The following is a 16,323-nucleotide window of genomic DNA, read 5'->3' as shown; positions in this document are numbered from 1 at the left end:
GGTGCAGAAAGACACTCCTGGCATTCCAGAAGGAAGGATTGAAGGGGTGGTCTTAAGACTGCACTGATGAATAGCACTTCATCCGTGCTGAGCTTGCATACTTTGGGCAGGAGAGAGAGATGATCCTAGCAGCAACTGCTGCACCACAGGGTCATCCCTTTTGTCTTCTTACTGGAGGAAGGGAGCTGAATATGTTGTTTTTGTGTTGCCAGAGCACTCTGTGTTTGTTAACCTTCCTTGGGTCTTAGAAGAATCATTAGGAGTTTTCTATGCCTCTGCAGCAAGATAGAAAGTTCTCTTGGTGAGTTTTTCCTGCCTTGTCTCTTCCATTTTCTTTTATGTCTGCACAAAAAGGTATTCATATTCACCCTTGACAGGCAGACAGAATCGTACAAGGTTAAAACCAGCCCACTGATTAAACTGACTGTTGAGTAAGTTTATTTTTCCTGCTAAATTTATGTGATTTATCTTATAATAGCTTGGAAAGGAGAGAAAGGAAGCTTTACTCTTTCCTCAAGCTTCCAACAGAACTTGAATTTTCTTAGATCTACTCTACCAAATGAAGACACCTTTTACTAGCACCACCCTTTAATCTTTTTATGTCATTAGAATGGCAGCCCCAAAAGGCAGATTGGAACTTGAAGTGAAGGTGACTGAAATAGGTCTAGTTATTTGTGCAACCTACTTCAATAAAATTCCTTAAATTTTTACAGAACAAACATTTACTCTGTCTCCCCCTGGATCCTGTAACTGAATCCATGTGGGTGAATCTTAAATCAAAAATCTTAATAATATGCAAAGATACTTTTTGAGACCAAGCTCAAAAAGACAGCTCCAAAGACAGTGTAAGTCACACATAATATTTAAATAAATTTTAAACTACATTTTACCAATATTTTATCACAATTTTCCCAGGATTTTCTTTTTGTACTGACCAGAACTTGTAAACAAAATTGCAAACCCTAAAGCAATATTGGGGAAAAAAATGAGCAACTTTTCTCAGTGATAACCTCAATATGAGTCAGTTTATTTGAGTGCAGTGAAAGTACTAAATTCAAAATATTTTTATTATTATTTAAGTGGGCTGAAAGACAAAGCATAGGATTTATCTACACTGACATCACCAATGTATCTATGTTCAAGCAAGCTGGCAACACAACCAAGACAACTCAGAGCTCAATACAATTTCCCCAACAGTTTACCCTGCCTGTCACGTGGGTTTTGTTGTGCAGTTATCACTGTATCACTGTGGCTAGAAAAAGAGTTTGAAATTGAGCAGGGTGCACCTACATGACATAGCCATCACAGTCTCCAAACTAATGTAGAAATACTCTGTATTTCTATTTCTATTATATATTTAAAGGCTAGACATACTCACATGAGGTGGATGCACATACACAAGCATCTTTCATATACACACAGTGTTTGAACTCACCGGCCACCAAACCATGCTCCGTCCAGCCAGGAAGAATCCACCGACTGTCCCTCGGTTGGTTGAGTACATAGCCTGGAAAAAAAGAGAAAGAAAAAACGATTTAATCATATTTTAAGTATATTAGGCAAGCTATATACAGACTAATAACAAACTGCTAAGACAGAGAGGTAAAATACATGGGGAAGGTAAAGTGGAAGAAATAAACAAAGTGGTTAGATAGAACAAGCTTACAATGAAGAAAACAATACAACTGAACAATGATTTCGTATCTAGGTCTATATTAACCCTTGAAGTTTCATTGCTTCACTTTTTGTTACACTACAACCAAAACCTCAAAATAAAATTAAATGTAATGATACAATTGATCACAACTAAAAGTTTAGTGTGCAAATCGTGTGAACACTTCATGAAAGCAATGATCCCTTTGATTTTAGGCACCAAAGAAGACTGATTTTTAAGTTGCAAGTTCATGGAATTTTCTATTCTATGCAGCTTTTCTATATAGTATTATCCAACCCTAGCAGATAGCTACAAAAACCTATTTTCTTGTTGTGGTATTAACAGTGCACTCACTTCTCTCTAAAGATCAAACATAGAAGTCAGCTAAAATTTCCTTTTCACAGACTGATTTTATATTTGTCTAAGGATGGGCTTTAGAGGAAAGCTTCCTCCATTTTTCTTCATGAGCCTGATCCAAATATTGGATTCCCATTGTATCCTCTGATGGACTTCGAACAGGCAAATAAAGAAAGAAGACTCGAAGAAAATTAGCCATATCTTTTATTCTGATGCAGAAGAAAGGAAGTCTACAATAGATTTCCATTTCACTACACACAGGAGTATTTGTCCAATAAAGAAAGCATTGTTGCTGGAAAGAAATGGTTCCAGGCATTACTCAGAACACAATTATCTGACCTGATACAGATCAGCCCTTTTCTGTCACAGACCTTTAATAGAAAGTTCAACTACACCAATAGACTTCCATGGAAAAGACCCCACAGACAGTTCCCTTCCATGAGACAGCAAGGTGTTCAGCTACGCTGAGGATTCACATTTTATCCAATGTTTTTGACATCTACTACCACAACAAAAAGATAAAGACTGGGTTGTGCCCATTTTGTGTACACTCCAAAATTCTGGTGCTCTTCAAAACATTGCCAGACTGCTAGGGAAGAACATTGTTTTTTTGTTTTTTTTTTTTTGGCAGCTGACTTTTCTGTTCTGTGCAATGGACCCCTGGGATGCTCCTGGCAAGCACAGGTTTACAGAGGGACAGTGCCGCCTCTCAGCTTGTTAATGGTCAGGCGCTCAATTGACCAGGAGTGCTTGCCCCAAGGAAAAAGAGTATGCCTCAGAATAGCAGCTTTGAAATTCAGTGACATTCCACGGTTTACAGCATGGTACTGGCCTATTATCCCCAGACACCTCAGCACTAGGGCTATGCCAATAGGATAGCATCTGCCTTTCTCCATTCGTTGTGAAAGCATTGTGCTTTGTTTTAGGATTAGGCACTGAGTTTTCCCTTGCAGCCCTCCAGTATTCTGCATTGCCTGGGAGGGAGCAGGAGGCACAGCTCTGCTTAGATCACAAACAAAAAGTGATCACTGTTTCTTGCCACCCCTGAAACTCTCCCTTCCTCATAGTTTCCATGGCACTGCTCCCTGTAGTCAAGGTCCTGCTGGCAAAAAAAAAATAGCACGAAAGTAATACTGCTCTGCTGAGAGCAGTCTGTGGTCCTCAGCCTGTCACACAGTCGTAGCAGCAGTTTCACACCACAGACATCAACACATATTGCCCTCCTCACACAGTGACTCCACCTCCACTATTCTCCCCACAACTGTCACTTCTTGCTGTTTCCTACAGCATCACCTCACACCACCAATTCCCACTGCAGTCTCCTGCGTTCTGCAGCGCTACACCCCCTCGACTCCCTGCTAGCTTGCTTTCTAACAGCAACCCTAGTTGGCCTGGTCTTTACTGATCCAATCTCTCAGCTCCTTCCCCATATAAACCCTGCTTCTCCGCTAGTTCTGTTCATCCAGTTAAACAGATGCTTCTCCAGGTCATCCTTCCCTCTCCAGTAAATACCCACATTTGCCCCACCATCTCCATATTAACTATCTCAATTAAGCACCAAGATCTTTATACAATTACACATTTGCCATTCACTGAGACATTTTCCTAGGACTCTATAAACTACCTGTTGATCAAGCACAAAAAAAGAAAAAAAAAAGCCCAACCTACCCATAGTCCCACTGCCAGGACTACCAAAAAATAGATGACAATAACAGAGATGTCCGCAGCATTGTTGATCCTTATGAGGGTTTGCATCCTGGCTGCTTCTCTGGCTTTCTTCTTCTTTCCCTCCTTATATGCTTCTTGCAGAGTTCAGGTTAATGATAAACTGCTGTCATCCCCCTACGTCTTATATAATATATAACTTCAGATTCACTTGTCTCACATGGGACACGAGTTGAACTGCTGCTTTTCCCTGGACAACGCTTCCTTCTCAAATATTGCTCCCCTGCTACAGGTGCTGCAGATTTAAGAGTTCACTCCCCTTGCCAAAGGTGCTCAGGGTTTTAACATCGACGAGCAGATGTCTAAGAAGGAATGAGCACCGAAAGGAGTGGCTTGGCTGCAATAAACCCGCATATTTACCTCACTGTGAATACTTTTTTTTTTTTTTTTTGAAGTGGTTGTACCTGTAAATCTAGTCATGGAAGACATAGTTCTTTCAGATGATGATGGTAAACAATTATCTGTGAGGAGGAGTGACTTGGCACTTGGGGAAAACCCAGGGGTCCAGAAGCTGGGACACCCTATGTCATCTCTCAGCTCAGCAGGATTACACAATGGAGAAGCAGCCCTATGTTTCTGGGAAGGAGACAACTTGAAGCTGCTTTTATCTCTCACATGGATGCAGGTAAAGATGCATGTGAACCACGAGACTCAGATCCAGGAGCTTCCTGTGCTGAATTTCAGGGTGTTCAGACTGGGGTTTTGTGCTCTCTGAATTGTAGCTAATCAGCTTCACATTCAAATAAGTTCAAAGTTCATCGCTGCTTTGGTCTGCTCTCCCTTTATTTGTTCCTCTGACTTCAAAATAAAGCTAAGCAAAATAACTGGTCACAAGATACGGGACACACTGTTTATATACAGATCTTCACAGTCCATAATAGGGAAGCTTTCCTAAACAATGCCTGTTTGAGGTAGAAGAAATCTGAAAAATTAAGGGTATTTAGAACCATAGCCACAAGTGCCAGGCATGTTTCTGAGGACATTCAAAAGTCCTGCTCTCTGCTAGAGAATCAGTATTCATTCACATCGGCCTTTTGGGATTAAAGTGTGTGGTGTGTTACTTGGAGTCACACTGAGCAGAACAAGCAGTACAGTACATAGAAAACACAGTGGGTTTGATTGATCTTGAAGTGCTTATTTCCTCAGGAGTTGAAATTGAGGTCTGGCAATCTGTTGGCAACAAATTTTTCTCAGGTGAACTACCCTTCTGTAATTGTGGCTAATAAAGGGCATCAAAGTCTTAGAAGCTGTTATATTTCCATTAAGAATAAACTTAAAATATTACTATTGTTTGATCTTCGGTACTCCTAAAACAATCCTGTACTCTGACAGTTTAGGCTTCCCTCCCAAAACACCTTCTTCAGTTTGTCCTGCAGGTCTGTGAAATGTTAGCTATAAAGCCAACAGAGAAAAAAATTAACCCTGGAAGCTGCTGAGCATCCAGAACTCTCATTAGCTGCAACCTTCCCTACTGTGTATTTCAGAGGAGGGAAAAAAAAAAAAAAAAGAAAAGGACTTATTTACTAACCTTAATTATCAGGAAACAGTTTGCCTAAGATAGGCTGTAGATGGCTCTTCTTTACAAAGATTGCCAGATTCTTGTGTGTCCTTGCAACTAATAAGTTTGATTTTCAGGAATTTCATTTCTGCTTCAATCTACAGAGGTAAAGGAAATAAAATATTAGACAGGAGCTTATCTACAGTAACATATCCTGTGTTCTCATCTAGACCTCTGCAAAAAAAAGAGCTCAGAGAGGCTAGGAAACATTACAGCTTCCTGTCCATAGATCCTAGCGTGGTTATATCAAGACTCCAAGGCTTGAAACAGTAGTAGAGATTAAATGTCTAAAAAATGGCAATCATGCAACTCCATTCATTACATAGAGTGGAACCATTGACTTAATTCTGTTTTCTTTCTGAAGGCCACAAACACAAACTAAACATTCTCTACAGGAGTACTAAAAAGGGATGGCAGCTTTGCCAAGGCTCTTAATATCTGGTCTCCACATCCTCATATCTGCAGTCCAAAGAGAATCCTAGAAGCGTTATACTCAGCAGATTACTGGTGTACTAAATGAATCACTTCATGCATATAAATGGTCTCTGAAAGGTCAGCCAAGTTTTCAGACTTGAAAAAGGCTGAACCTAGCCTTGTATTAAAGCTTTTGGAAGATAAGCATGAGTGTACCTCCTGATGTGAAGCACAACCTTTGCATCAGGAGGCAATGATTTCTTTTTCTCTCACCCAGAGTAGCAACATGCTTCAGTGGGTGTGTTCATCATACTGAAGTATCTGGTCAACTACAGGGCTCCAGTACTGGACAAAATGACAAAATCATTTGATATACTGTGGAAATTTCTCTACTCTGTTGTGAGCCAGGTCAACTCATTTAAGAGGGGTTTTAACTGGAGTGAGAATAACAATGTGTCTAAGTAGCATAACATAGGTATCCAAGTCTACAGTGATTACTCTCCTCTGACCGCGTCTGACAACGTTAGCATATCATGAATATCTCCATTCATACCTGAATAGACAAAACAGACAAAGGATGAAAGCAAAAACCATGTAGTAAATTGTTCAAAATCACATACCAGATCACTGATGGAGCCTGAATGGAATTAATTTATAGATTTATAGAAGTCTTAGGTTGCCTCTATGCAAACAGTTACACATGTCACTTCCTCCAAAAACTTATTGTGTTTTTCATGACCAATATTGTTTCTGTCTAGTACCATACTGGCAACAAATGTTCTGCTTGTGGGTTGCTTGCGAAAAACTGTATCACAAAGGCTTGAAATAGCTGCCACCCTCTGATCACAATGTCAGAATTCCAGCTCCCATGTAAGTCTTCCTCCTGATGATGGCAAATGATAAAGCAAAGAGTGAAACAAACAAACCACAAAGAGAACAATGCATTAGTATGCAAACTACCTCCCACAGAGGAACTGTCTAACATTCCTCCAAAGTTCGTTATAAAACAAGATTTCTTTTGGGGATGCTCCTCTGAAATGCTAGTTTATACATCAGTTAGCCTGTACAATTGATAAAGGACAAAAACAGATAACAATTTTACATTGTAAATGGTCACATACTATGTTAGCAAAGTCTCTCCCCCTCCTTTGCTGGTTTCCTAGCCACATCCTATAAACATGGTGAGAAAAGAGATCATACTTGCAAGTGGACAACTGCATATGATATTTTGCTTTCAGCAAAGTTTTCCTAAGATGGTCCTAATAATACAGTACAGCAGAGCAGGAGACAGGAGCATTATTTAGTACTTTTTTGATGCACAAGACCATTTTCTATTTGTGCAATCTTCCTTAAGTGAGCAAAATTTGGATCTAATTAGAAGAATTACTCACAGAAGGATGACAATGATGTTGGAAACAAAAAAAGTGGAATCCATAAAAGAGGAATTGCTAACAAGGAAAAAAAGATTCCAACTCCAGTAGTGAGGTGTAGCTAACAGTAGGAACACAGTTCCCTTGCTAAAAGGATACCAGAAAGGTCATTCATTCTATTCCTATTCATTAAAAGATCAGATCAAGAAACATAAAATTAAAAAAAAGTGTTTCTGAAAAAAATAAAATGAATGGTATTTCTGGACCAATTTTCTGCTGAGCATCTCTATTGAGAAGAAATATCAGAGGACATAAAAATAAATTCATATGCAGATAGCTCAAGAGAATTGAAGTAGATATAGTCAGTCCTTCAGCAAGTGATTAAATTATCTCTGTATGATCATGAAATATGCCCAGCCCTGTGGTATCATTGCCAATGTTATCAAAGCAACAGTCCAAGGACTGTACTCCTCCTACAAGATAACAAATAAGTTAACTTGATTTTATTTTTATTTTATCAATGCTTTATTCATTTTTATAATTCAGGCCATCAATGCGGAAGAGTTAATGGCATGAGATGCATTTCAAATTTCCCTTTGGACTATTATATTTTAATAAAATCCTTAGCAGATTAAAAAATCCTCCTCAGAACCAATGCAGGCTGTCACCAGATTTAGCCACGTGACAGCTGTGCAGATAGTTCCCCACAAGCAACTTCTTAATTGAGTAGCACTCTCATAAAACAACTTTTATCTCAGGAACTGTGTAACACAACATTATTCTCATGATCCAATTCCTCTTATTTGGTCTATGTTAGAAGCTCATTAATCCTTCTTGTGAGCTTCCTACCTGTCCCCTAAAACAACATTTTCTGAGAGACACAAGCTGTTTTACCACTTTTACTCTAGCTAAAATTAAAGAGTAGAAAAAATTATCTAGACTGCCCGCACGATCATGACCACAACTCTCACAAACATTTTTGCCACTTGTGTTTCAGACATGCCTAGGAACAACCACGCCTCCATTCCATAAAATGCAGGAAAGAAATGAACAGGGGATAAGCTGTTAAGGCCTCTTCTATTGAAATCATTCTCCAGTTGTTCAAGTGACCTAATGAAAACCCTGGTTATTCATACTCCATTTTGCTTGAAATAAATGTAATCACTCTTGAGTAACAGATAACTTCAGCTTTTGCAGATATGTTTTGATTTCCCTTGAGGAATAACAAATACATTATTATTTATTGTATATGACAGGTTAATTTGATTAAAGAAATCCAAGTGTGGGGGGAAAATACCATAATCTACTAGTGTAATAGCCTCATATATTATATATGTGTATGAGTCTGTATGTATATATATATATATATATATATATATATATGTATAAAGCTACATCACTTTGTTCTACAGGGTTCCAAGTGCTCAAGCACTCTTCAGTTAAGCTTGTTTGTACAATGTTTGGTCAGGAAATTAAATGAGGAAAAAATCTGATTAATATGTTCCCACTGTACAAAATACGTCATGAAGGTTCTGGAAAATTGGTAAAAACAGAAAACATAGTGGGAGAGAACCCAGAATAAACATTATTTTAGGAATTTGAACTGAAAGACATGGTATTCATATTTGCAACAAATCAATTGATTGCTTAAACAGCAAAAGATTATCAGAAACAGGGAACAGTAAGATGTGCAGACATCTTTTGGTCAGACTGAGTTCTGACAGAATCTCAAGCAGAACAAAGAGGACAAATGTTTTCTCTCAATTTCAAAGTTCTATGGAAAGCAGCAGGACTTATAGTCCAGAATGACACAAGAGGCTTATGACTAAGCAAGTTAAATAACTCAATGGCTAGGACAAAGTTATCACTCAACTAATATTTGAAGCTTTGATTTAGATTACTAACTCAGAATATATATTTTTGCTAGCATATTCTTTTTATTCCAATCATAACTATATAAGGGGAAATGGTTTTATACTAAAAGAGGGCAGATTCAGATTAGATGTCACGTGGAAATTATTACTGTTAGGGGGGTGAGGCACTGGCACAGGCTGCCCAAAGAAGCTGTGGCTGCCCCATCCCTGGAGGTGTTCAAGGCCAGGCTGTATGGGGCTTTGAGCAACCTGGTGTGGTGGGTGGCATCCCTGCCCATGGTAGGGGGGTGGAACTCAGTGGTTTTTAAGGTCCCTTCTAACCCAAGCCGTTCTATGATAATTTTAACTCGACATCTCTGATGTTTTAACTCGACATCTTGAGTTTAGTGGTAGTCTAGTAAACAATCAAATTCAGGTAGCTATATGCATTCTGTTCAAAATACTTCACACAAAGCCTTCTGATACTTCTGATACCTGTCAGTCACTGCAAAATTCTGTCACTACTAAAACTGCAACCTCAATATATATAAATTTTATAATCTTGTTTTGACTGCCAAGACCTTATTAAAGTGACATAATTTAAAAGATTTATCATTTAAATCTCCTCTACAATATGAAATATCTATCTGATGCAGTCTTTGGGTAGATTTTAATCATCATTTTGAAGAAAGCAGAACATTTCTAGAAGGGATTTTAGTATGTGGACCTCCCAGGTTAACAGTTTTATATATTAGATCTAAACAGGTATTATTTCTGTCTGTGGTGTATGTGCATACCAATACATACAATGTTTGTTTATGTGAGGATTTAGCTGCGTATATAAGACAGCGCATGACGACAGTGATGATGGGCGTGGGTATTTCTGGGAATCTGACTGAGACATGAGTTGGTCACTTACATTTTTATGAGTGTTTGATGACACCAGCACATAAAAAAATTCTTCATCTTTACAGGTGATGTAAAATTTGCTACCCTGCATCCTGCTGTAAGGAGATGAACTAGAATGTCAGACAAACTGATGATTGCATGTAACAAACTATTCAAACTCTTCAAACTATCCAACTCTTGCTAAAACAAATCTGCTCTTCCAGTTTGGACACTGCTAAATCCCTAGGGTAGACAGATTGCGGATGTTTCAAACGTAGTTAAAATTGTGCTGAGAGAGCTTTTAATTTGAAACAGTGCTTAAAGGCAATAGTCAATAAGACATTAGCATTCTCAAGGTTATTGACACTTGCCTTCTTTGTTAAAGGGAAGAGAACACAGGGGCTGATTACCACCTAAAGAATGCTCAGGCACAAGAAGGAAAATATTTAGGAATACACTGGCTTCAAAAGCCGTATCTTTCCTGTTATCTGACAACTCAAAACACCCAGAAAGCCTGACTAACTGGATGAGCAGGTATTCCCCAAACCGCTACAGAATACAGAGAATAGAAGTGATACTCAGTTATGGATGTTCTCCATTAGAAGAAATCTTCCTCAGGGAACAAATGTCCTGAAGCTGTTGTATGCATTCCTGAACCATACATCCCAGGATCGGCACAACAGAAATAAAAACCTAGCCATACATCTTTCTCCTTTTCTCCTCAGCAGTGTTGAGCTCTTGCTCTATGATGCTTGTATTCATCAAAAATTGAACGTTTTTACCAAAAATAGTAATTACAGTAATATTTTCATTCATTCAATCCACTGCACAGTCTGCAGCTGAAATCTTAAATACATCTTTTGTACCATATATCAAATTATTCATTTCAATAATGTTAAGTAGAAACATGAATATAACCACCTACAGGCAAATTATGCCAATACTGAAAGAAGGGGAGAGAGAAAACCTTTTTTTTTTTTTTTTTCCACCTAAAAGCCCAGAGTTTCTCCCCAAGGTTGTCATATTAGATCTATTAGGTCTAACATTTCAAGTTTTGCCGTTTGTAGCCAGAGATGAAAACAAAGTGGAAAATCAATAAGAGCATACTAAGGCTTTTAGCATCAAGATGCATCAACTTCACTTATTACCCAAGCAACACCGCTGAAAGAAAAAACTCCCATGGCCTTCAATAGTCTTTGACAGCCCCTTTAACTGCCAGAAACCTCAAGACTCAGCATCATTGGTAATGAATACATGGAAGAGGCCGTAACTAAATCCACCTAACTCAGCAGCGATACTTATTATATTACTTATACTTGTGGCAATAATTACCATGTTTTTAACATCATCATCACTTGTGTCAGTAATCCTATTCCCAAGAAGCCTGCTACACCTAACACAGTATGTAAAATCCATATGTGACAATCCATCAGAAACAAGGATCGATGAATAAATTCATGATAACCTAGGACATACTAAAGATTGTTAATGTGAACTGGGTGGTAACTGGGCAAGGAAGTGAAGTACTGATGACAGGTTCTCTACATATGCTTACAGCAATATGTTTGTTAGCTTTAAACTAGTCTTTACTTTCACAATATTTCAGGTGTGGAACTTGTGATTGGGGTGCTGTTGCAAAGTGCAGTACACTATGTTTAAGAAGGGTGTGTAAAATTTGGAACATTTCTAATCGTCAGTTAAGAAGTTTCATATCTTCAGGATGTTGCTTTACTGGAAACTTTGCTGAGGACATTAAGACTTACCTATGTAGATCAGGTTGAGTACCAGAGTCACCCCAGATAAGAATGTAGCTTCCATTGCGATCCAAACACATCCAGAGGGGCTACATAACATTGTGAGTACAAGCTCACAATCTCCTCTCAGTGATTAGTCCCAGAATAGCAAGATCTGCTTATGCAAAAGAAGTGTAAATGTTTTAGGAACATCAGGTAAAGATCACTGATAGAATGAGAGATTAACATTCCAGGACATTCTGGGTGTAGTGCTGAAGGGTCAATTAAGAACTTGAATTTCCATTTGTGCTCACAGATAAAATTTGATCTGAATGCTTTAGAGAGTAAGCAAACCACAAATCTATATAAATAATACGTTGAAGATTTTGTGCTGGAAAACACATATGTAGCTTTTGGGAATTCTTTTGTCATCTAGAAACATTCATTTTTATATTCATTTATATGTTGCAACTTAGAAAAATTCCAAGAGATTTCCTGCATATCAGTAATAGGATTATCTCTAAGAAGCTGAGTCTCCAAATATAAGAGGCTACTTTCACGTGTTCATTCATTACAAATTACCTTTCCTGGTACTTTTATATATCCTTGTTCTTAGAGATCACAAGGGGTAGAGAACGCTAATTGTTCTGCACAATCACAGGACACAACTGATTAAGAGTGGCTATTATTTTACTACTTGTTAATAATTCATTAGAAGCCCAGAATAACTGGCAGCAATAGAAGGGTGACTCCTTTCACCGTGTAAAGGCTCTTCTCATCATGATCTGATGCTTCAGTGAATCTGAACATGTTACTTTAAACCATGTCAAAACTAAGCAGTGACCCCATAATGTCCAGTGGTTTGACAGAAAAAGTATAACTCTTGTCAGTGAGAATCAAGAAAAGCTGTGGCCAACTGTGAAGATAATTTTCTCCAGCTGGGGCAAGCTACAAGAAAGTTTACCACTAGCACCTGTGCATGCCTTCATACCAATGGGTCAAGAAACTTCCACTTGGCTCATGTCACTTCTGAAATTGCAACAGTAGGTTTAAAGCCCCAAACTGCCTGAAAACAGAACAATGGCAGTCACAGGTGCCAAGGCTTCCCTTCTCACTGTTTAGTGCCAACGTTGCCAAATCATCAAATAACATAAGCAATGTCTCTCCCACTCCAAAATCCTCTTTCCACTCAGTTTCCATACATTTGAAGAACAATCACATAATCGTGATGCTCTAGTCAGAGCGAGACACTGCATACACTGAGAAACTGAAGCCCTTCAACTTTGACTTGCTTGTCTTGTCAGCATCTAAAGAAAGCTGCAGTTGTGCAGCCTTCTCCACCCACTGTACCTCCCTGTCTGCCCTTTTTTCACTAGGTATATTCCATGATAAGCAGGAGCTTGTGTTCTCAGCAAAGGGAGTCTGCATGCATATCTGTTGCTTGCTTTCAGAGGAAAAGAGCCATTTATGGGTGAGCTCCTAAGCAGTTTGATGCTGCTTTTTGCTACAGCATGGCAAATGGTGTTTGGGGATGATAGGTCAAAAATGGCACAGTATTCAGGCACACATGAAACACATGTGTCCTCATAGCAGCCCAGTGTTTTTTCCTGATGTTGAACTTGAAGGAGACTAATCTCAAAGAATAAACTTCTCCACAAACTTCCACGTTTTTTATTTCATAGGGGGACACTCGATATCAAGATGCAGCACATTTGGGTGTATCCTTTAGTATACCATGCCATCAGCTAGTATAAATATGACATCTGTGCTGTCAGACATGTACAGCTGTGATATTGTGTTTACACACATGAGCCGCATCAGACTTGAGCTGCTAGAAATCCGCCTTCCCACAGATCCAACTTACAAGACAAACAATGCTTTATTCAGATATTAAGGCACAATTTTCTCAGTACTTTGGCCAACTTGTTGCTGTAACAGTAATTTCTGCTACTGAAATCGACTGTGTACCCCTGGAAAGTTTCAGAATTCTCCATATTTGAAGAGGAACACATCCTCCCAAAAGCCATTTCCAGGCACACAAAGGAACAAAAAGGTGACTGGGAACAGTTATTGCAGATTTACCAAGGGAAAACTATGCCTGATAAATCCAACTGCCTTCTACAATAAAATAACTGGTTTTGTGAACATGGAGTAGCAGGGTTTTGCCATTGTTGTAGTCAAATTGGGGCCGTATGGACTGGATAAGTGAGCAAAAGGGTAGGTGAAAAACTGGCTGCACCATTAGGCTCAAAGGCCAATGGTTCAAAGTCTAAGCTGGTTGCAGGTTGTATCAGGGTCAATATTGTTTAACACCATCAGTAACCTGGGCTTGCTGATGGAATAGAATGCACCTTCTTCAAGTTCACAGATGACATTAAGTTAAAGAGACCAATTCACACACTGGAAGTCAGGGCTGCCACGCAGAGAGATCTCATCCAGCTGCACAAATAGGTCAACAAGAACCTTGTGAAATTCAGCACAAGCAAACACAAGTCCTGCACCTGGGAGAAAAAATCACCATAAAACAAGCTAAAGGATCATAGTGAAACCCAAACTCAATATGAGTCTGCAAATGCAACATTTCTTGGCAAGGGCTAAGGACATAAAAGGTTGCATTAGCGAAAGCACAGCTGGCAGACTGATGGAAGCAAACCCTGCTTCATACTTGTGAGACAGCACCTTGAACATTGCGTTCAGTTTGGGACCTTTCTGCACCAAAAAAATGCTGATAAATTGAGAGTACATTGAAAGGTCACTGAAATATTTAAGTGCTTGGACTGCATGATGCATAAGGAAAGACTGAGGGATCTGAATTTGTTTAGCCTCAAGAGGCTTTGGGAGGGGAATTGAATTGTTGTCATCAAATATCTGAAGGGCAGTTACAGGTAAGACAGAACCACTCTTCTCAGAGGTACACAGTGAAAGGACAAGATACGATGGTCACAGATTGCAGCAGGAGAAGTTATGACTTAATATACATGGAAAAAACAATCAGTGTGAGTGGTTAAGCCCTGAAACAAGGTTGCCTAAAAAGACTGAGAAATCTCTATTCTTGAAGATTTTCCAACAGCTGATTGGACAAGGCCCTGCACAATCTGATCTAACTTCAAAGTTCAGCCTGTTCTTCATGATCTCTGGAGGCCCATTTCAAGCTAAATTATGTTATCTTGAGATCTCTGATACAGTGTTTCCTGTTCTTCAAAGACCACCCTACTACACAAGGCTGTTTTGCAGGCTTATCCCTGCATTCACATAGGTTGTCAAAGGCTCACAAACCAGAGTTTTGACGCAGATTCTCACAATCACACCACTAAAAAAAGTCATCAGTGTCATATGCTCATTTCTTAATATTCACTCATTGCCAAATCCTTGAAGTTGCTATCAGGGAAAGTCCCATAAAACCCAGGAAAAAGCAGGGTATACTCCAGTTCTACTATTTCATTGTGACTTATCTGAACAGAAACTACATGCGAGCTAACTGAAAGTACATTAGAGCTGTGGGGGCAAAGTCTGGAAGCACCCAGTCACTATTTGTTCAGTTCTCATATAGACCTCTCTTTGGAGCCACAGGTATGGTGCCTGAATAAAGTCTGAGCAAAGCTACAATGGACTTCAATTGACTGTAGTTGATTTATTGTATTAAACTCTAGATGACTTGGAGCCTGAGGTTACAAATCCCGTTTTTTTGCTAGCTTTACCCCAATATGGTAAAATCAACACTTTTTTTTCCGCAGACAACGTTAATTCTCCTCTCAAAAAGGATGGTTCAAAATCAATGGAACAGCTGGGAGTAAAGAGCGGTAATGACTTTGACTTCCTGATCTTCAAGCTGAACAAAGGTAGCCACCACATATGAGTAACACAAGCCAGCTTTGGGGTCCTGACTATCCATGGTCCTGGATGGCATTTCAGAAGTGACAACTGTTTAGACCAGGCAAAAATTAAGCCAGATTCACTCCCCTCCTCATTTTTTGCTAGAAATATTTCTCAGAACACAAGCACAGTGAAAGTTTGCCACAGAGTGCCTGTGTGGCTACGATGAATTCTTCACAAAAAATTATCATGTACTTTGCAGAATATTAAAAAAGTAATTAATCCAATATAATTACCAGAAAGAGAAAGATGAAGAAATCAGCTTCTAGACTTTAAGATCAAATTGAGATTGACCAAAAGACAAAAATTTAAAAAAGCTATAACCACATTGTGTTAGCTAATTATAATGGAATAGAAAATGGATATTAAAGGGGATATTAAATCCGTAAGTCAAATTTAAAATGATTTCAGTATCAAAACTTAAAACAATAGAAAATACTTTCCCATTCTCCTTCCCATGTCTAGCTTTTATTTTCATATTTCATATTTTTATTTTCATATTCCAGAAAGACTCCTGGGAAAAGTAGACCTGTTCTTTCTTTGCTTGGCAAAGGCTTGCTTTCAATGTGAGTCATAATATTCAATAACATGAGCAGGATAACCAGGTGCTCAATGTATTATCAACATGAGAGAAGAAAACATGCCCAGTCCCACATTCTCATTACTCTGTCTGTACTTAGAGCTCGGTGAATTATAATTTCTCATTTCACCTTTTCATTCTCCAGTTATGTCATTTCCATTAGCTAGGAGACTGCAAGGCTATTTCATATAGGTTTCATGGCACTAATGGAGAAAGTAGATGTTAATAGCTAATATTTGTTTCTTATGAATTATGCTTCTAGAGCTTAATGGCTTATGTTTCCCTGGCAACAAACACATCATGTGCTTTTTAATAAGG

General features: G+C 38.7%; 1 protein-coding gene and 1 long non-coding RNA gene across 3 annotated transcripts in view; one reads left to right on the top strand and one right to left on the bottom strand.

Annotated features, from left to right (window-relative positions):
• SLC5A1 (solute carrier family 5 member 1) overlaps nt 1–3,945 on the bottom strand; it is a 29,447-nt gene extending 25,502 nt beyond the window's left edge. The window contains exons 1-2 of the mRNA XM_068701324.1: nt 3,680–3,945; nt 1,436–1,507 (exon numbers count right to left, since the gene is read on the bottom strand). Of these exons, the coding sequence (XP_068557425.1) occupies nt 1,436–1,507; nt 3,680–3,766 (159 nt within the window). The 5' untranslated portion in view covers nt 3,767–3,945. The remainder of the gene's footprint in view (nt 1–1,435; nt 1,508–3,679) is intronic.
• Nucleotides 3,946–4,145: 200 nt separating this feature from the next.
• The window catches only part of LOC137865842 (uncharacterized), a 32,288-nt gene continuing 20,110 nt past the window's right edge, over nt 4,146–16,323 (top strand). The window contains exons 1-2 of one of the 2 annotated variants that reach the window (XR_011102080.1): nt 4,146–4,361; nt 15,287–15,391. This is a non-coding gene — a long non-coding RNA (uncharacterized lncRNA). The remainder of the gene's footprint in view (nt 4,362–15,286; nt 15,392–16,323) is intronic. The other variant, XR_011102081.1, reaches the window with a different exon arrangement.

This window comes from Anas acuta, chromosome 17, assembly GCF_963932015.1.
Source record: "Anas acuta chromosome 17, bAnaAcu1.1, whole genome shotgun sequence".
Taxonomy (NCBI): Eukaryota; Metazoa; Chordata; class Aves; order Anseriformes; family Anatidae; genus Anas; species Anas acuta.
The sequence above is the reverse complement of the archived record's forward strand: the minus strand, read 5'-3'. Positions and strand labels throughout refer to the sequence as shown.